This window comes from Cucumis melo, chromosome 8 (genome assembly GCF_025177605.1).
Source record: "Cucumis melo cultivar AY chromosome 8, USDA_Cmelo_AY_1.0, whole genome shotgun sequence".
Taxonomy (NCBI): domain Eukaryota; kingdom Viridiplantae; phylum Streptophyta; class Magnoliopsida; order Cucurbitales; family Cucurbitaceae; genus Cucumis; species Cucumis melo.
This window is the reverse complement of record NC_066864.1, coordinates 5,092,606-5,113,130: the sequence shown is the minus strand read 5'-3', so window position 1 is coordinate 5,113,130 and position 20,525 is coordinate 5,092,606. Positions and strand designations below refer to the sequence as shown.

The 20,525-nt window shown below is 34.4% G+C and overlaps 5 protein-coding genes and 1 non-coding gene across 7 annotated transcripts; 2 read left to right on the top strand and 4 right to left on the bottom strand.

Annotated features, from left to right (window-relative positions):
- The first annotated feature begins 481 nt into the window (after positions 1–481).
- LOC103484966 (protein SENSITIVE TO PROTON RHIZOTOXICITY 2-like) lies at positions 482–2,255 on the top strand. The gene has a single exon (XM_008442367.3). The coding sequence runs from the start codon at positions 703–705 to the stop codon at positions 2,089–2,091; it is 1,389 nt and encodes a 462-aa protein (XP_008440589.2). The 5' UTR covers positions 482–702; the 3' UTR covers positions 2,092–2,255.
- A 4,790-nt stretch (positions 2,256–7,045) lies between these two features.
- On the top strand, positions 7,046–9,033 carry LOC103484964 (uncharacterized). The gene is made up of 4 exons (XM_008442365.3): positions 7,046–7,841; positions 8,172–8,264; positions 8,360–8,427; positions 8,553–9,033. Exons 1-4 carry the CDS (start codon positions 7,215–7,217, stop codon positions 8,716–8,718), a joined length of 954 nt encoding a protein of 317 aa, XP_008440587.1. The 5' UTR covers positions 7,046–7,214; the 3' UTR covers positions 8,719–9,033.
- A 97-nt stretch (positions 9,034–9,130) lies between these two features.
- TRNAY-GUA (transfer RNA tyrosine (anticodon GUA)) lies at positions 9,131–9,223 on the bottom strand. Its single transcript has 2 exons — positions 9,187–9,223; positions 9,131–9,166 (listed from the first exon to the last, which is right to left on the bottom strand). It is a non-coding gene; the product is annotated as a tRNA-Tyr (tRNA).
- A 1,079-nt stretch (positions 9,224–10,302) lies between these two features.
- LOC103484961 (7-deoxyloganetin glucosyltransferase-like) lies at positions 10,303–12,534 on the bottom strand. 2 transcript variants are annotated; one of them, XM_051088862.1, is made up of 2 exons: positions 11,765–12,534; positions 10,303–11,294 (listed from the first exon to the last, which is right to left on the bottom strand). In XM_051088862.1, exons 1-2 carry the CDS (start codon positions 12,270–12,272, stop codon positions 10,480–10,482), a joined length of 1,323 nt encoding a protein of 440 aa, XP_050944819.1. In that variant the 5' UTR covers positions 12,273–12,534; the 3' UTR covers positions 10,303–10,479. The 2 variants fall into 2 exon arrangements, with proteins under 2 accessions (XP_050944819.1, XP_050944820.1); XM_051088863.1 differs by having other exon boundaries at positions 10,303–11,291.
- An 818-nt stretch (positions 12,535–13,352) lies between these two features.
- Positions 13,353–16,242, bottom strand: LOC103484962 (haloacid dehalogenase-like hydrolase domain-containing protein At4g39970). The gene is made up of 11 exons (XM_008442364.3): positions 15,684–16,242; positions 15,504–15,597; positions 15,138–15,182; positions 14,989–15,039; positions 14,621–14,695; positions 14,501–14,534; positions 14,115–14,170; positions 13,974–14,033; positions 13,825–13,884; positions 13,645–13,691; positions 13,353–13,553 (listed from the first exon to the last, which is right to left on the bottom strand). The coding sequence occupies exons 1-11, from the start codon at positions 16,040–16,042 to the stop codon at positions 13,505–13,507; spliced, it is 930 nt and encodes a 309-aa protein (XP_008440586.2). The 5' UTR covers positions 16,043–16,242; the 3' UTR covers positions 13,353–13,504.
- A 2,179-nt stretch (positions 16,243–18,421) lies between these two features.
- On the bottom strand, positions 18,422–19,997 carry LOC103484960 (EPIDERMAL PATTERNING FACTOR-like protein 1). Its single transcript, XM_008442362.3, has 2 exons — positions 19,019–19,997; positions 18,422–18,900 (listed from the first exon to the last, which is right to left on the bottom strand). Exons 1-2 carry the CDS (start codon positions 19,175–19,177, stop codon positions 18,655–18,657), a joined length of 405 nt encoding a protein of 134 aa, XP_008440584.2. The 5' UTR covers positions 19,178–19,997; the 3' UTR covers positions 18,422–18,654.
- Positions 19,998–20,525: the final 528 nt, after the last annotated feature.

The window sequence follows — 20,525 nt, the reverse complement described above, 5'->3', positions numbered from 1 at the left end:
TTAAAAAAACAATAAAATTTTAAGCACAAATTTGTAAAATTTGATAATCCAATAACTAAATTGAAATCAAACTCAAAATTTACCGTCTATAGGGATAAAAATTTAGAAAAATCTAACCAATTAAAAAATAAACTAAAAATATAAGAATGAAAAATGTATATTCCATAAACATTCTAAAGATGATCTCTCAATTAAAATAAACATTTGAAGGATGAATAATACGAATAAGGTTAAAATATATATTATTTCAATCTCACACTATGGAGTTTAATCTTTTTGTTTAATTTTACAATCGAACATTTCACTTTTAGATAGAAGGTTACGTGGTTGACTTAAACACACTTTAAATAGTTTTGATTGAAATTTAGGTTTTTTTTACTTCCAAACTCGTGGTTTTAGTTCATCTATGTTAGTTCAATATTTTATAGATATTAATTAAATAATAGCAATAATTTAATATGTGAGAAAGTAAAAGGGAAAAGTAAAGTTTGTTTGTATAGTTTACTATATTTTGATTTTAGTATAGTTTAGTTTTTGTTATGCCCTATCCTATCTATTAATATTTTGGGGCCAGATTTTGTAAGGGCTTCCCAAAAGAATAATGGGAAACGAAGAAAACTTGGAAAAGTAATTACATTTGACGAGTAGACGAAGCTCTAACCCTTCTTCTAATCCGTCTCTAAAGTTTGGCTCCATTTCCAAATGGGACCCACACCCAGACACCTAGACCTGGACCTTGTTTTCAATCAACCAACAACAGCCCAGCTTCATCGATACACGTTCCACCAAAACCACGTCATTTGTAACCCATTTCCTCTTCCTTTTATCAAGTCCAGTGTGTCCCCAACTCCAACATTCAAGTCAAATCCTCCTCCCATCCAATTCAATCCATCTCCTTCTTCACTTCTCTTCTCACAACTCCCTGCCCCTCTTTTTGCTCTAACACGGCTCTCAATCCCCATGAATCCTCCCACTTTTCCAATCCAATTTTCCGGCGATCCACTTCCGGCCTCCACTATCATCGGAAGCGGGGACCCCAGGATTCCCTTACAAAACCTCTCAACCATCCGTTCCAGCATGGATGCCCTCCAAAGCTTCCTCTCCCATAGCATCCACAGAGAAGTTCGTATCAGCAATCAACAGATGGATGCCGTTTCATCTGAAATCTTCACCGCAATCCAACAGATCATCGTCAACGGCGCCGCTCTTTTAACCTGTGCCCAATCGAAAACCCCAACTCCCCCGGATTTGACGGCTTCGACAACTCGAACTCAGCCGAATTCTGTAACAGAGAAATCAATGGCGGAGCTGAAGGTGGAGGGTGTAGATGAGATTACAATAACCGAATCTGAAGAATCTGACCCAGATTGGGAAGTAGTGGAGCTGGATGCGATGGAATTGCTAGCGGAACACATCCATTTCTGTGAAATCTGCGGGAAAGGGTTCAAGCGAGACGCGAATTTACGGATGCATATGCGGGCCCATGGGAATCAATTCAAGACCCCAGAGGCTTTGGCTAAGCCGTTGGATGATGTTGGTGCGGACCACAGAGCGAAACGCACGCGATTCTCGTGCCCTTACGATGGTTGTGTAAGGAACAAAATGCACAAGAAATTTAGGGCACTGAAATCCTTGATTTGCGTCAAGAATCACTTCAAGCGCAGCCACTGCCCTAAGATGTTCTCTTGTAATCGTTGCAACAAAAAGAGTTTCTCTGTAATGGCGGACTTGAAAAGCCATTTGAAGCACTGCGGTGAGTCCAAGTGGCGGTGTTCTTGTGGAACCACCTTCTCCCGTAAGGATAAGTTGTTTGGTCATATGGCGTTGTTCGAAGGCCACATGCCGGCAGTTCCGGATGACGCTTGTGCCACGGTGGCGACGACGACGTCGGAAATGGATGAAGATGGAGACAGTAATCAGATCTCGAAGGATGTTAATCTCCAAAACGGGTCCAATGTTTCGTCGGATGATGGATCTTTTGAGTCGTTTCTTGATGGGTTTGGTTTGATTGAGAATCAAAGTTTACAAGAGGTGCTGGGATTCCCTTATGATTTCGATTCGGAATCAGAATGGAAATTTCGTGGTTTCTGATGTTAGTGTTCGTCAGTACATATGGAAAATTCTTTGCATAGATATCGGTACTCTTTAACGGTTTGAATTTAATTCATTTGCCTTTTTTCATTGTTATAAGAAAGTGTTAATCAGTTTGAATTTGATTAATTTACCTCCTCTCTGATTACTATTAGATTTGTCCATATTCAAACTTGATTGTTGGAATTATTACTCTGTCTGACAATAACAAGTGGTAATAGTCACCGAAGCATTAAAGATTATTGGGTTGAAATGATCTGTCCATAAGACAGGAAATTGGTAAGAAGCTCTCTATCTCTAAGCTCAAGTCATTGTTTAATTAGAAAGAAAAAATAATTAAATAATAAGGTGCATTTTAGACTATACTAATATTTGTTTTTATTACATCCCATCCATTATTTAATCATAGTTTTTCCTCAAACTTCTCACTTCTTTTTTTGATCTATATACTTGGAAGCCATGCGTTCGGTTGCACCAGTAGTCATGGAGTTGTCCAATTATAAATTTGACAAATTCTTGTTTTTTATAGACATTTTTTTAACAACTTTATTTTCTATTGTACGCTTGAGGTGTGCCCAAAAAGTTAGTGGACTGTGTATTGGTTTTTCTTAATAACTAAATAAAATTATACACAAAATCTATTATATTTGGAGTTCACCTAAAAAGAGAAAAATGGCTAGAAACTTTTGTTAAGAGCTAATTTAGATCAACAAAAGTTAAGCACTGCACTATGTAAGTATATCGATTTCTGTGGAAACTTCTATTTTTTAATTGTTGGTGGGCAGAACTTATACTCAAATGACTCGGTGCATAATTCAAGAGAAAATGTTTTTTCTTTTCCTTTTTTTATACTTTTCCTTTAGTACTTTTCTTTAAACCTTTCTATGCGTAATTAAGAGAGTTACATTTAACAAAGCTCTTGTTTCTTCAAACCCAATTAAAAATTTAACTTAGACGTGAGATTAAATCGATATTGTTTGACATCTCACAATTCAAATTAAAGTGAGGATACTTTTACCTATCTGCAGATATTATCAACAAAAATACAATTAGGAAAAATGAGCCTAATCAAATCACGTTTGGAGTTGTTTACCTAAATTAATCATCGGGCCACCATGTTCTTAATTATAATTATAGTTTACTTAATTTGACCATTCTCTTCTTAACCTGAGATTAATTTACCTAAGACTCACACATTTTTTTTTTTTGATCCATTTACATTCTCTTTCAAATTGAGGGTGGATGTTCAAGCCCACCTATATCTATACTAAATCCGTCAATCCCTGCCTCCTCCTCTTTCATTTCCACTCTTTCTCTCTATCACTTTTTCTTCCCCATCTTTTGCTTTTCTCTTACTTTTTCAAATAAATTCATTCCCTATCCTCCCTCTTCTAGAAAAACAAAAAGCACCCTACTCTTCCATCTCCAATATAAAAACCAATCTTATTTTGAAAAATAATATCAATGCCAAGTAAACATCGTTAAAGGTAAATTTTCGTAATGCAATCCAATTATCATTGCATCCTAAATACTACGAGTAATTATATGATTAATAAGACTAGGACTAATTTTCAAGTTTATGTTTAAAAATTTCTCAAATTAAAAAGAAAAATAAAAAAAGAAAAGAAAAGAAAAGAAAACTGCGTAACATTTAAATTTAAAAAACCACTTAAATAGTTAACCTCAAATCCAAGCAAATCAATTTGCCTAAAGAGTTGGATCTAAACTTCTTCGTAAACGCTATTAACAGAACAAACAAGAAATGTTGAGTTCAAAGAAGGAGACTTCATTAAAGTTTATCAATTTATTAGATAAAAAATTGAAACTTCAAATTTGAATAACAATTTACACTCCACACAACTTGGCCATTATATTTTGAGCTACATATATAAGTATATAAATATTTAACGTAGGTTGATGTAGGTTCATGTTAGCATTAAAATAAAAGAAGAAGATATTTACATAAAAGGTAAAAAGATATTTGAGGAAGGCAGATTGTTTAACTTAATACAAGAAAAGGGACATTTAATTTAGTCGAGGTTAGCAAGTAGCTAGCAACTACTCAAAACCATGAGTAGTAGTGTGTGTAGGAATGGATAATGGAGTTTTCACGAGAATCACAACAGGCAGCAATAATAACTATATCTGCACCAACAACACAAAGGTACTTTTAATTTTCCCATTGAACATTTCAATTCAATTACCTAAAAAAAGTGCAGAAAAGATGGATGGCATCACTCCTTGCATCAGCAACAACTCATATATTTATAGGAAACAAAAACAGAAAAACAAAACCACCTTGCATAAATTTAAATCGCCACTTGATTTCATAAAAAAAAAAAAAAAAAAAAAACAGATAGAGTCATGTAAAATTGTATATCACAAAACTTGTGATTTTTGTGAAACCCGTGATAAGCTTAACTAAAACCTGCGCCAAACTAGATATATAAATAAGGGCATTCCCTCTCTTGCCCTTCCAGAACATACTAATCACCAAATTAATTAACTACATATATATCTATCATGTCATCAGTGTCTTTGGAAGCTTTCGCAATGGCCGGAATGGAGTACTCCGGCGAGTGGGGGATAGATGTCGAGAAATGGGAAAGCCAAGACTTGGATTACTGCCCTCCGCCGTATCTACTGGCGGAAGGACGAGTTAACGATAACGATAATAAGGACAAAGCGTCGGATCAACAACGTCCAAGTCTTTCAGAGCCTCCGTCGCAGGCTTGCCGTTCACGATGATGATATGCTACCTTTAATTTTACCATAACTCATCTCCCTGTAACATAATCTTTTATATGCAAATAACAATAATAACAATCAATTTTCATCTGAATTTCTTTTTTACTCCATAACAGATTCTTACTACATGTGTTACACAAAATACATGGTTGGTGCAACTTTGCTCCTAACTTTTTTTTCACCTCACATAAAAAAAAAGGTATGCGTTGTAGTAAAAGTAGAAATTTTTTCTACGAATTTTGCTTTCAAAACAATAGATGTTCTATGATAGAGTAATGGTTTGCATTTGGAATTACATCTAAAATATTTTTCGTTTGAGTTTCAATAAATAGTTATAGAACTTTTTAAGAGTGCACTTAGGTCTTAGTAATGGCTTTCACTCTATCTTCCATTCTTCTAGTTTTAGCAGAGATCTATTTGATTCTTTTCTCACCTTTCATTTTCCAACAATTATACATTTTTTATGTTTGTGTTAAACTTGAAGAGCAACTACAAAATTAAGAAAAAAATAACTTAATTAGCATCAAAATCGTGGATAATTTGCTTTTAACAATACGATCATGTGATCATTTCTCTATACAATAATTAGTTTGTTTGACACTCAAAAGTTTTTTCAAATTGAAAGTAAATTCTACGAGAATGAAAAATAAAAACAAGAGAAAATTATATGTGGCAAGAAACCAAACAAGTAGTTCAAAGTTGGGACATGAAGAGAGGGAAAGAAATGTGAAGGGTGTAAGAATATAATTGTAGTTGCTATCATTTGAACCCAAAGCATAAACCTTTTTTCCAGACATAGCACAAGTTCATATTTAATTACAAACTATTTTTTAAGCAGTTGCTTAAACTTGGTCCTTCTCTTAGCAATATTTAATCAAATTTAGAAATAAAAACGTAGACCCTGGTTTGAATAAATTAATATATATATATATATATATATATATTGTACTTAAAAAAATATATGTTTTTCAAAAATTGAGAAACGAAACTAAAGAAAACAATTTTTTTTTTTTTAAAAAAAATACAATATTAGAAAGATCTTAAATTTAAAACTATAGCATCATCATTTATTTACATAATAATTCATGGAGTTGAACAAATTTTGATGCGTAGAATTTAATTCAATCTAGAAACTTGGAACTTAAATGGATGAATGATTCATTTTAGTCATTGTTAATTAAATGGATGTAGAACTTTTGGTAGCTGAAACATTAGAAAAACAATTTTATTATTGTTTGTTATACAACGAATAGAGAAAGGACTAATATATTTATACAACTAGATCAGTTATTTTTCAGTTTACAGCAAAATTATTTGGAATCAAATGATCAAAGTCAAAATTTGACGTGGAACCTTTGGATCTCTTCTATTTTAGCAGTTTAGTTACGTTGGTTTACTCTTTTTTTTTTCTATTTATTATTATAAATACACGTCTTATGTCACTATCTTTGAATTGATCTAAAACAATCAAAGCAGCCATGTCCAATCAATAAATAAAATTAATTACTGATTTGTCATCATAATTTGTGTAAACCCTAACGAAAATTAATTGATGAATCAATCCTAATCAAGATTTTTTTTAATCAATCGTAATCATGCAATTGCAATGTAATTATGCTTGAGGTTGTTTGCTTTGTATTGTCTAATATTATTGTTACGATCATCTATGACAAACGACAAACAACAAACACAACAAAATAAATATATTTTTTTAATACACCAATGATTAAGGTATTCCCTTAAGGTCTTAAATAATGTATTTCCTTAAATAAACACGGCGTGATTTAAATTTTTACTATTTATTATATATGGTCTTTAATCTCACAAAGAAAGGAGTAAACTTATGCACAGATATTAGAGAAAAAAAATGCATCAGAGAATAAATATGATGATAAGATATGTGAGTTTTAATTTTGTATTGAATGAAGTTGTTTGACCCAAAATTAATGACTATGACTCTCTTCTATCTGGTGTGTGTTTGTTCAAAGAAGTTAGTTTTTAAATAAAAATTTTATCAAATAAATTTGCATCTTATTTTAATTAATCCGAAAACTTTGAAAATTTGAGGGGATGGTCATCAATCAATATTCCTAGTTGACTCAGTTTTAAAAACAAAAAATTTGAAGTTGTAAACCAAAATGGTTATTTTTCTCGTAAATAAAATAAAATATATTGGGTGTTGTTTTTGTCCTATATAAACACAACTAAACTTTCTGCCGACTCCCACTCAATCCTTCACGCTCAACACAAATTTCCTCGGCTTCCCCATTTGAATCTATATTCCATTTCCCACAAAAAGGAAGAAAAAAATTCAGCAATTCAACTTGTTCCAGTTCTTCAATTGGGTTATTGCTATACTCAAATTTCACATAACGATGGGCGGCCAGTGTTTCAGTTACGGATCGATCATGGAAGCTTGGTACCGTTCCTGTTTCTCCAGAGTTGGTCTTAAATCCGCCACCACCGATCTCGGCAACGGCACCGTCATGCACTGCTGGATTCCCAAAACCCCAAAACAAACCAAACCCAATTTGGTTCTGATCCATGGCATGGGAGCAAACGCAATGTGGCAATGGAACCAATTTGTCCGCCCACTCATCACCCATTTCAACATCTATGTCCCTGATTTGGTTTTCTTTGGGGAATCCTACACCACGCTTTCCGATCGCTCCGAGGCATTTCAGGCTCGTTGTGTTATGGGAGTTTTGGATGCCCATGGTGTACGGACTACTAACGCCGTCGGGATCAGCTATGGTGGGTTTGTGGCTTATAGTATGGCTGCACAGTTTCCTGATAGAATGGAAAAATTGGTGCTTTGTTGTACTGGGGTTTGCTTGGAAGATCAAGATATGGAAGATGGGATGTTCCAAGTGAAGTCCGTGGAGGAAGCAGTGAGTGTTTTGCTTCCTCAATCGCCTGAGAAATTGAAGGAAATGATAAAAATTGCTTTTTTTAAGCCTATTAGAATTGGGCCCTCTTGCGTGGTTAACGATCTTATCGATGTAAGTAATGATGCACTTCGTTTATTCTTCATTTTTGCCTTGAAATGTTGAACGATGGGGATTAATTTTCTTGTTCCCTTCTGATTCCTTGACCGATATTTGCATCTTGTAAATGGGTTTCTACCAAATTCGTGTCTTTTTTTATTTTTCTTAGAGTTAGTTTCATGTAGTTAAATTTATTTTCACTCTTCCGCTTGAGCTTTTAGTCAAATTCATTTAAGATAGTACTAGAAAATGTGCAACACTGTAATGTTATTAAAACTATTTAGTTTTCTGTTCACAGCAAATAGCTTACTTTAAATTTTAATATGTCATTTGATTTTACTATAGGAATTGTGTACTGAATACCGTGAACAAAAGAAGGAGCTGATTCAAGCATTACACAAGGAAAGGAAATTGTCAAATCTTCCCAAGATTACTAATGTAATTTCACTCATCATAGAACATTTCAGAGTTTGGTTTTCCTTTATTAAAACTTGTTCTACTGTTCTAATGAGATTGATTAACATTTGACACAGCCTACACTTATAATGTGGGGAGAGAAAGACTTGGTATTCCCTATGGAATTGGCACACAGACTAAAAAGGTGAATCATATATATGAACTTAACCTGCTTCCATACTTGTTTAGTTGTAGAAGATTGCTTTTGGTTTTGTGTGTTTGGGATAATCATCATCTCTTAAATATATTGGTATTGATTGATTTGTACAGACACATAGGTGAAGGAGCAGAACTAGTGGTCATAAAGAAAGCAGGACATGCTTTAAATATAGAAAAGCCTAAGGAAATGAACAAGCTTATTCAGTGTTTCCTTGTCGATGCCGTACCTTCAACCAAGGCCAAAATACACCATCAAAATGACCTTAAATCTGAGTGAAAGTTCCTCCTACAGAGATTGAAAATGGACATTTCCCGGAGATTTCAATTTCTCCGCTGCTGCTGCTTTTATGTTTATAAAATTACATGTTTGTATTAATTATTACCAACTTGTAATTAATGTAATGAAGTTTTATAATAGTGAAAATGGGAGGAGCTGCGTTAAGATTCTGTCATAGGGAGAGACGATGACATTGTAACTGTTTAATCAAAAATATGTTGTTGACGGAAAATATTAAGACTTTCAAGCGTAAGTGTTGTTAAAGAAATATTAAAATTATGATGAATATGACTCCTTATTTCATTATTGTTATTATTTTGTTTGACGTTGTTAGATTAAATTTTCTATAAATTTGAAAGTTTAAATTAAAATCACATAATTTTGAGGAAAAAGGGAAGGGAGAAAACAAAAATCCGACCTGCCGGATTCGAACCAGCGACCTAAGGATTATCTGACGGATTTCTCCAACTACAGTCCTCCGCTCTACCAACTGAGCTAAGGTCGGGATGTTAGAGAAAACTCCTTCTAACTAAAAATGATGTAATCAAAAGAGTAAAGATGCCAAGTTGATATAGAAAAGAAACGGCGGTCATTCCCTCCTCTTTCCTTATGAATTTTAAAAAGAAAAGACAAAAGAAGGTCCGGCGCAACGCAACCACCGCAAATATTATAATTCTATTTTTGTTTGAAGGTTTTTTGTTTTTTGTTCTATAACTTTATTTTAACTTCAACAAATTATCTTCTTATTTTATCAATTTTGTAGTGTTCAGTTTTCTGTCTTTGATATATGAATAAATTCAATTTTAATCTTTACTTTTTTACTTTTATTAAACTCTATGGTTACTATTAAATATTAAATATTGTAAAATTTACAAAACACCCAGCTATTTCTAACTTTGTGTTAGGATTAGAATTCACTTAACAGTTTTCCTTTTTTTTTTTTAAATAAAGGTCATATTATATTTTCCTAAGTTTATAGATTTAAATAAAAATCGATAGTCTGTATGGAATTATGTCAAAGAATTATTTTTTAGTCTAACGGATACGAAAATTGAAAAAAGAAAAAAAAAAGGATTGGTTAGAAAATTAAAATGATAGAAAGTACTGACATTTTTATTTAATTTGAACCTGTGGATGTTTTTATTGTCCTGTCTCAATTATTGTCCCGAAACTATTACCTACTTTCTACTTTGATTTCTTAATTCAAAATTATTATGCAATGCTAGCTCATGGAACAATGATGTAACCTCATTAACCCATCTTTAATCTCTACGACATGACTTACAATTTTTAAACATTTTTATCATAAAAGAAAATTGCAAAATCACCTTGAATTTGTATAAACCTACATCTTAAAACACATTTTTAGGTGCTTAATTTAAAAAATAAATCATTTTAGAAAAAATTAAAATGTTTTGTAACCCTTCGAAGTAGCATTTGAAGTTCATTTTAAACAATTTTTCATTGGAAAAAGTTTAAATGGGTCCAAGAATAAGTCCAATGAAATGAACATTTTCCATTTAGCCGAAACATTTGGTTGCTTTCAAAGGTTGAAAAATATGGATATTAATCCAACAGCAGATAGAAAGTAGAAACTAAGCTCTGCATTATTTTACTCTTAATGATTAATTTAGTTTAAGCTGACCAACTAGCATGAAAGTGTTCCGTAATCAACCTATTGAAATTACTATAGGATGAACCACCAACACCGGTTGCTTTATGTGCTCTTTTTTTCCACACCACCGCATTTTGCCGTAATTCCTAGCCTTTATCTCCTTCCATAACTTCCTTCAGAATCGCTATAATGTCGGTGCGTTTTACGTCATCATCCAACTCCATGCCAATCCCCCAATTGACGCAAGCATATCGAGTGTTTGGTTGTTGATCTGCAAAGAATGGCCAGCAAATTAATGGAACACCCCCACATATACCTTCCAACGTAGAATTCCAACCACAGTGAGTCAAAAAAGCTCCAACTGATGGGTGTGCTAGAACTTGCTCTTGCGGACACCAACTCGTTAGAAATCCCCTGTTCTTTGTCTCTTCTAAGAAATCTTCGGGTAATATTGCCGATTCACCCAATGCAATGTCAGGCCTCAGTACCCACAAAAATGGTTGCTTACTCTCTGCCAATCCCCATGCAAATTCTCTTAACTTTTGGTCACTCATCGTAGTTAGGCAGCCAAAGCTTACATAAACAACAGATTTGGGGGCCTGTGTATCGAGCCACGGGAGACATTGTTGGTCTTCCTTCCACACACTCAACCTTAATGGCTTCAAATGGGTTTCAGTTGCTACTCTGCTTAGTATGGATAATGGACCAATTGTGTATATTTGGGGAAACTTTGCTGAAATTGCTTCTAACACATCATGTTCAAGTTCGTCAAATGTGTTGAAGATAATAGCAGAAGATCTCATGCACTTTCGGGTTTCTGATCCCATGAAATCAAACATTGCGTCATCTATGTTTGTAGTTCTGATGAAGCTTGGGAGGTCTCTCAGGCGGATGTTTCTCATTCCCGGGATCCAATCGACAGAGGTTTCAAGTGTACCATCACACAAGAATGTTTCATCTGCTAAAAAAATGGTCATTATCGGGGACGAATAAGTTTAAAGCAGGATTTACAGATAAGATAATGAATCTTTTCCTGGTCAAGTTCAAACGTTATATGCCCTTGGTTATTATATATCTAACTTAAACCAAAGCAATAAGCAATAATCATCAACAAAATTTTAAACTATTTTTTTACCACTCAATCAAGTAATATGAATTAGCAATACATGATTAGCTGTAAAAGTTTTTTTCTCGAAAAATAAAAGATAATTACAAATATAGTAATTAAATTCAAAATAATGAAGCATATAATAATATTTTTAAAAAAATTACAAATTTAGCACAATCTTTCAAAGTATATACAACTCTATATTTGTAATTTTTTAAAAAATATTATTAATTATTAATTCTAAAATTATCATGATAATTACCTAATAAAATAATAATAATAATAAACACAAAAACTTGTAACAGTCTCCAGAAAGTTCATACCTTTGAACGGCAGGATTTCTCTTCGAACAAGCTCATCAAAATGCAAGTACCCCATAAAACTACAAGCAGAAGCAGTCCAAAACTGAATCTCTGGAATGCCCAGCTCCTCGGCAGCCTCTATAGCAAAGCTCAAGACCCCATCAGCAATTATACAGGTTACAGAAGGCACCTCCATCGAAGAATTCAGCCCAGCCACCAACTCTTTGAATGGTCTGAAAAAATTTCTCCTGGTTGAATCACAGAGCGTCGGAACATCTGGGGAGGCTTTGCGTTCAGATGGAGGCAACCCGTCTGGTATGGTCCGGAACTGAAAATCGGACAAGTCTTTCACGACATTAGGTCCATGGGACTGTCTTATGTGGTCGTGATAGAACTCGGGGATGACAAAGGTTATATGGAAACCAGTTGAATGGAGAAGCTTGGCTAATTGCAGAAGAGGCAACGTGTGCCCTTGCTCTGGATATGGGATGCACACTGCATGAGGTTTATTTGCCACTGCCTTGCTCATCTCGATCAACGAAGATAAAAACCTTCAAGAGCTCAATTTCGACGAACTATGTTTCGGTTTGTCATAGCACTAATAAATTAATCAGGCCACGTGTCAATCTAACGACAAGGATTAAATAGAATATAATAATAAACTAAGTCTTCGTCCACCATTGTTATCTCTAAGACGTCGAATGAAATGATCCCATCTATTTCATTCTTGTCTCTTCCAGATTCTCGAGACAATGCGTGTGCCGCAAAAGACATAAATAAACCAAAGTTAGGGTCCACATACTTTTGTCCTCGTACTCATGAATTATCTACATATTGTACAACAAGTCTTGATAATGATCAGCTTGAGTTCAACTGAATTTGATCAATTCAATTATCATAAATGGACTCGAAGCTGAATTAAGTCATATCAGCCTGGTGCCACGAGGTTTTTACCTTGCACCAAAATCCATGCTGTGGATACATAAAACGCCAGGCAAAGAAAGTAAGAATGGGCGATATTTGGGCCATGCTAGGCTAATTCGTCGTTTATTAGTCAATAAAATTCACTGTTACGCTGGCCAAGGATCTTCCAGTAGAAAGCAGAGTATCATATCTCGTTTCCCGCTCTCTTCCATTGAATTCATGGCTTCATCATTTGTTAATTCAGTTGGACAGCTCTCTGTTGTTGATATACCACCAGGTCCACCACCAATCAAACCCCATTGCCAGTCCTCTTCCTCACGAAAAGAGAATAAAATATGATGGGAAAAGCAGGAACAGAAGGAAAGTGAAACCATGCCAATCTGATCCAGATTTGCTATTCTCCAGAACTAGAGGTGGCTTGTACAGTTAGCCATTAAAGAGTAAAGACACCATGCATTCACTTGAGATATTTAAGGAATAAACATCGGAAAGCCAAATGCCTAATAAGTATATGAAAAAAAAAGGAGAATAAGTTGGGCACCTGCGAAGGTTAATATGTCCAGCTCCTCTTGCATCAAAACTAAACTTGACCGTCGACCAACAGACCTAGCCTAAACAATGGCATCTTATGATACCTCTTCTGGTAGTGCATTAAAAAATATATACTTGTCTACAAAGGAAGAGGTTTCGAATAAATATATTTATATAGTATTAAATCTTGCCATTCAAAAATACATGTACACCTGTACATTGTGGAAATGCCAAAACAATATCAGCAGCAAAAAAATTCATGGAAGCTCCTTGATATCTAATCAATTCAGTATTGTGAACAACTTTCTATCTCGTAGTGGCAACATTTTGTAGTAGGGAGTCTAAGTCCTTCAATCTGCATTTATGGTGCCCGTAGAACTCAGAATAATCGCAAGTGATTAAATGGAGAAGAAAGCATAAAAGAGAAACTTAATGAGTTTACGTACCTTATGTCACTCAAGTCTGGATAGGTTGCTATCGCTTCTTTAAAATCCTAATTTCAATAAATCCAGATAGCATCCATCAGGGATATACTTGGCGAAGTTTTCAGGTAAGGGAAAACAGAATGCATTCAATCTTTTATGAGTCTGGGAACATATCGCATAAGCTTAAGAGCAGGTTCTTACCTGGTTAGCTGTGGAAGTCGTGTAGGTTATGACACATTGCATTCCAGCCTTTGTTGCAGCCTAAAAATGTTTTGAATGATTTTTATGTGAGAATTTTGGCTTTCATTCTCCAAGTTCTCAATTGACGACATAAAGGACAATTGAAATACCTGCAAGCCAATGACACTGTCCTCAACCACCAGACAATCTTTTTCTGACACGCCCAGCTTCTGCAAGGCATACGTTACAGTTGAAATAAGAATGCATTCGCGCTAGATGTCAAGAGAAGTTTTCAAGTCATTAAATACTACCTTTGAAGCTGTTTTATAAATGGATGGATCAGGCTTCTTTTCCTTCACATCATCGCCTACAAAGAAACAAAAGAATCTAAAAATCAATTGACTAGCAGGACCAACTGAACTGAAACAAATGGATATCATCGTTGATTTTAAGGCAGGTCTATCGGTTGTAAGACAGAAAAAGGCAAACCGTTTGTAATTCACCCACAGCACGAGTGGACATTCAATTATCCTAAAGCAGAGTAGAATATATTCTTTCAAGCTTATCACCCAAACCTATATGCTTTTAACTTTGTTCTTATTTTTTAGTAGGCATACTTCGAATAATGGACAAGAATAGTGCACGGTAGTCATACAGACCATGAGAAGTAATTCCACGAGAAAAGCAGTAAGCTTACCGGCAAGGAAGCAATCAAGATTTTGAAACCGATCCTAAAATCAGAGAAGCACATTATACACTTACCAAGATACAAGGAAAGTTTGATTCTGAATATATTAAACAACGTTTAAGGACTTACATTTCCAATAAGATTTTCAAGGCAAAGAATAACTGAACTTTTGGTAGCGGCAGAGCATACAGCAAGTTTCCTGCCCTACAAAATATTATAATAATTTACCTTAAATATTTCATGAGCAACTTGAAGAAAATTAAATGATAACTTACGTACAAATTAAATGATAGAAATGACGCAAAGAAGTATCATAAAATAGGTTAATGATAAAATGAATAGAGCATTATAAATTTTGAAACATCACAGACGATAATAGGCAAAAAACAGTTGTAAGTAACAATAAGATGATATTTTCCCAAATGGGATAAGATAATAATAAATTTTGAAACTTTATTCCAAAAAAAGCATGAGGATCGCTAACTTCGATTACTTACAGCAGACTTTGCCTCATCCATCAATCTTAGTACTCCAGGCCTGGGACTCACCTGGTAGAGTGAAAGCAATTTGTGTTACAAAGCACTCAAGAACCGCAATTTGTAAGAATTGCATAAACGAGATCAATGAAGCCTAATAATTTCCTTACAGTTCCAGATTTGATTATTTCTTTGTACCTTTCCGTTTTCCAATCCTACAAGATCAAAGAAAGGACATAAACAAAATCTTAGAGAATTAGGTCAACAGATCAGTTTAAACAGATAATCCAGTGCCAATAGTAGTATTTTCCTTCGAATGCACAAGTACGCTTTAACGTCACATATGTACAATACTAATCCAGCATAAAAAGAATCAGATAATAAGATAGCAATTTACATTAAACTAACACAAAATAGAGAAGTGCTCCTAGCCTACAAAGTTTCAAACTTTTCTCAGCCGCCAAAGGATAAATAGCATCAGCATCACATAAGATAACAACAGTATCGATGTAAGTAAAGAAATCAAGTAAATATGCCTGAAGAATATCAATCAACTTTGCTCGTTCCTCGTCATCTTCCGGAGCCTTCTCGAAGATCGTTGAAGATGGCCATCCGTTCTCCTTGAAGTACCTACGGGATGCCGAAAAACCGCCGTGAACATTCGCAATACATTATGAGGAACAATAACAGTAAAAATGATAACAAGAGAACAATACCATCGCATTTTAGGTTTACCGCCACCAATGCGGTTCTGGAGCTCGTCGTAGAACTCGATGCTCCAGTTGAGAGGCTGCGACGTCGAATTAGGGCAACGAACATCAAAGTGAAGAAACGCGTCGTTATATGCTTGGCGGTGCAAGTGCTCGGACTCAAGGATCACGCCGTCGCAGTCGAATATTAGAGCTTGTAAAGCAGCTGAGACTGAAAGGGAGAAACGTTTGTGAGTGGTGGATTTTCTGAAGGTCCGGAAGCGGATGGCCGAGGGAGGAAGGGATGGACGGAGAGAAGGGGAAACCAGATCGGAGGAAGAGGGTATGAGATTGGGACGAACGAGCGTTGTAGCGATGCTCGCCATTCCTCAGAGATGATGAGCGATACGGTGTCGGAGTTTCTGTGGCGGGGAATGCTCCCGGCAACTTAACGGATTTTGCAACCGTTATAGACCTCAATTTTAAATCTGCTTCTCTTCTACGTTTATCACTTCCTCGCGAAAGTTCACTATGAAGAGATTATTGGTGAGCGATAAACAATCGTTGGGCTCAATTTATGATTTTAGCTCCACCTTTCACTCCTTCTTAGTACAACAATATCATTGTTAAGTTGATTTTAACTTCATTATAAAAATGATTATTACCGTTTAGTTGGATGAGTATCAAATTTCAAAGGTTGATATAACAAATTTACGTCAATTGAGTCATATTTGTATTTTTGAATGTAAGGTTTAAAACTTTTGATTTTGGAGATAGTAAATATTGCTATAATCAAAGTAACACTTAAGTGGATGTATAATAGAAAATTGGTGAATCATTATACAACCTTATAACCTTATAAACGTAGGAATTGTCTAACTTGTTGAACTTGGTTCTAGTTAAGTCTATATGTGTATTTACAGTTGACTTATCGTCACATCATCTACTTCTACGGTGCACATGTGTCAACATTTGATATTGTTTAATTTTAAGAGCATTTGTTCAACTACAATAGCAATAAAAGCAAGATAGATATTAAGCTCAAATCACGAGAAGATAGTAATTTAATTTCATACTTTCATTTTGCCCAAATCCATTTAAAAGAGTAAGCATATTAGTGGAATTTGGTCCTGAACATAACAAAAATTGAAATAACTACAATGTATAATAAAATTTATCAAATTTTCTATAGTCAAGTTTTTTTTGTTATATTTTATTAATAGTTTTAATTTTATTTCTATCAATAATAATTTCACCAAAATAATATTAGTGGAATGTGCTTATTTTTGTATTATCCACCTAAATATAGAATTAAAGGTCGTAAATAAATATGTTTTTATTTTGAATTGAAATGTTACTTTTTTTATATATATATATGTGTGTGTGAGGGATGCATTGGAAATACAAGTTGCACAGAAATCATAGTTCTTTTGTTTGATAATAGTGAGTGAGATTCAAATCTATCAATTTTCAACTTTTTGGACGGTTGATTTGTGCTATGCTCTAATTCACATACTTAGTATTTAATACTTTAAAATTCTCAATTATGTTATGTTATTTACTTGCAGTGAAACAACGTCAACAAAATGTTAATATGGCATATTTATTTTGTTGATAATACGGCTTGCTTATTAAATATAAATTAGCGTTGTCAACTTAGTATAACTCAAAATATATACATAGTTGGAATCAAAATTTGGACTGAAATGGACTAATGTTTTTCTAAATAATTTCTTACCATTCCTTTTTTTTTTTCTTTTTAGTAGAAGGGTACAATATTGGAATGGTTGTAAATGAGGTTTTTATATAATTAATAATCCCTTTTGTAGGAATAAACAATTTGATTGCTTTAGAATACAAATCACTAGTGAAAACAAGGCAAAGGAAAGTACAATTCTTTTCAGACAAAGTACATTAAAAAAAATTAAAAGAAAAAAGCAAAAAACAAGAAGGATTAATTAGTGAAATTTAGCCGAAAAGAAAGTTTTGTTGTGTGAAAAAGGCTTCCAAACGATTTTAAGTTTTCATTTTCACAGAAATCGATGATATTTAACAACATTTCACATTAATGTTTCAAAACGATTAAAACTGATATTATTTGAATGCGCAACACTATTAAAGAAAACAACTTTTTTAACTTTCAAATGTTTATGTAATAAATTTAAATTTAAAATGGTTACTTTAAAAAATACCCTTAAATTATCAAAAGTAAGGGTAATACCTTAATTAAAAAAAAAGAAGTTAAAAGCAGTCATTGGTGTTCAATATATAAGGATGAAAATTTGTAGCCAGAAAATACTCTAAGAAATAAGAATATAAATGGAATGTTTGCTGGAACAAAACAGTTAATGTAAGCTTGAGAATTAGAAAGTGAGAAAAATACAAATAAAATATACAATTTTTGTCTCAAGGAAAAACCTGATTCATTTAATATTGTGGTGTAGTTGCACCTTATAATGCAAGACATTTGAAGTCCAATCAGCTGGGATGGATGCAGCAAAGTAGCAAGCAGAGAGGCAAAAAGATCTTAACTCACACATCAAAAAGAGTTTGAAAAAATGTATCAGATGATTTGATCTGTGGATGAGACTTGTTGTGTCAGAACTTTATGTAAATCCCAAGAAGATAAGAAAAGGCCAAGTCATGTCCCATACCCAAAAATAATTTACAAAGAAAAACACCAAACAAAAGGAGTTACTATATCATCTAGCTTAGATGTTTTTCCTCAAAAAGAAAAAACAATAAAAAAAATGGAACCATATAGGTAGAACTAGAACTAAAAAGTAGGGTAAATTTTGATCTCTCTAGGTGATAGATAGTATAGAGTTGGAGTATATGTACAATAAATGCAAAAACCGAACAACCTGCTTATCCCTGAACAAAGAATTCCATCCTTGTAATAATAAAAAGAAAAAAAGAAGAAACAATTCAATGTCATCTACAAAACCAGAAGAATGGAAGGAAGACCAACCCTCTACAGTAGCCATGCAAATTTGGTCTAAGGATTGAAGAAGTGGTTTCCACAGCGGCATTTCCAACCCAATGGCTTGTAAAATGAGTATCTGTTCCCTTGAGAAGACGAGTCAAAAAATCTCATTGGCAAAGCTGAAGATGAGTCCAACCGGCTGGCGCGGCCAGGCATGCTAGGCACTTGCACAGCCATGCATGGGTGGCACTCGTTGCACTTGTTATGGCAGCTTGGTGGGGTGGATCCAAGCCTGGTTTTGTCTTCAAAAAATATACCCTGATGAAACCATCAAACATAGAAAAAACAAGGAAATAGAGTTACTAATAGAAATATTAATCATGGAATGATGTAGAAAACCCTGGAAGACAGAGAGAGAGAGTGAGAGAGAGCATACTCTGGGAGGAGAAGAGGCGGAGAGGAGAAGAAGAAGATGCAGAAGCACAATAAGTAATGAGGTGGCCCAAACAGTAGCCAAATTCATGGTAGTCATCAAGTCACTCATACCAGGAACCCATGGATCCAACAAAGCAAAGGAGAGTAAAGTAAAAATCATACGCAATAAAGACCCATTTGCCAGATTTTTCTGTTACTTTGTTCCACTTTCACCCACCGCAACACAACCGCAAGTAGCTAAGAGAGAGAGAGAGAGTGATGAGTATTTAATAGAGGCAAGTGCAAGGGAAGGAGAGAGAAAGACGAGAGAGAGAGAGATAGCATAAATTGGTGTAGGAAAGGGTGGGTGAGTCATAAGTTATCCGACAAGAACGAGAGAGGAGAGAGCAGAGAAGTTCTGAGTAAGAGGGCAGATTGTAGCAGAACAGTGAAAGGAACAATACAGTGAGGGAAAACAAATTTGGAGTATCCACATCACAAACAAAGGACGCCCTATTCTTCTATTCTACAGCTTTAGGCTGTCCATCACTAGCCTGGCTGCTGCAAAGGGACCACATTTACTCACCCACTCTTCCCTTTGCATTTGTTTCACTCTTCTTCTATCTTCACTGCCATTGATTTTACATTTCAACGCTGCGCTGATGGGCATGCAGCGACGACCTCATCCCATCTCCCAAGCAACCATTGGTAGCTAATGGAATGGATTGGGCCATTCAATTTCTTTTCTTTTCTATTCCATTTCCTTTCCCTTCCCCTCCTCCTTTGACTGTGGACCAAACTTGTTTGTTATTCTTGTTAATAAAACCATTCTATTCATCTACCAAGGTACGCCAATGTCTAAGAATACTGAGTACAAGATTTGAATCCCTAAACTCCAAAGTAGCATTCGTTGAATTATTCTTTCCTTAAATGCTTCATTGCGCCTAAGTTGCTCATGAATGAGCTTTATTTTATCTTTTGATACAACTGCATGAAGTATTTACAAAGCTAGCTTGTCATCCAATTCTAAACTTTGCTGCAAATCTCTAGTAATTTCAAATCTCTAGTAATTTTATGAATGGGTAACATTTACTCATGGCTCGGAAATTAGGTTTTTTTTTTTTTTAATCAACCACACACAGGAGTGAGATTCCCGATGATGTATAATCAAGTTGGGAATCTAAACTAAGTGGATTGGTTTGACTTGATTCAAATCGTAGCCTAAACCAATGTCATATATCAAAACTTTGAACCAACTACCTACAACTTGACAGAACTATCAAATACTTAAAATTCTACAAAACTCAAGCGGCCATAGTTGATCCAAATGAATTAAAAAAACTGCCAAATTAGAAGGTCAAGTCGCCCTAAATATAATATAATGATACGTAACATATTAGAAAAAGGTGTTTGCTTGTTAAAAGCTAAAAGAATGTTGCAAATTATCTGCCACATTCCTCGACTATCACTCCAAATCTCTTGATTTCTTTTTACTGGGCAATTAGTCAACTAAATTATCGATCATGCAT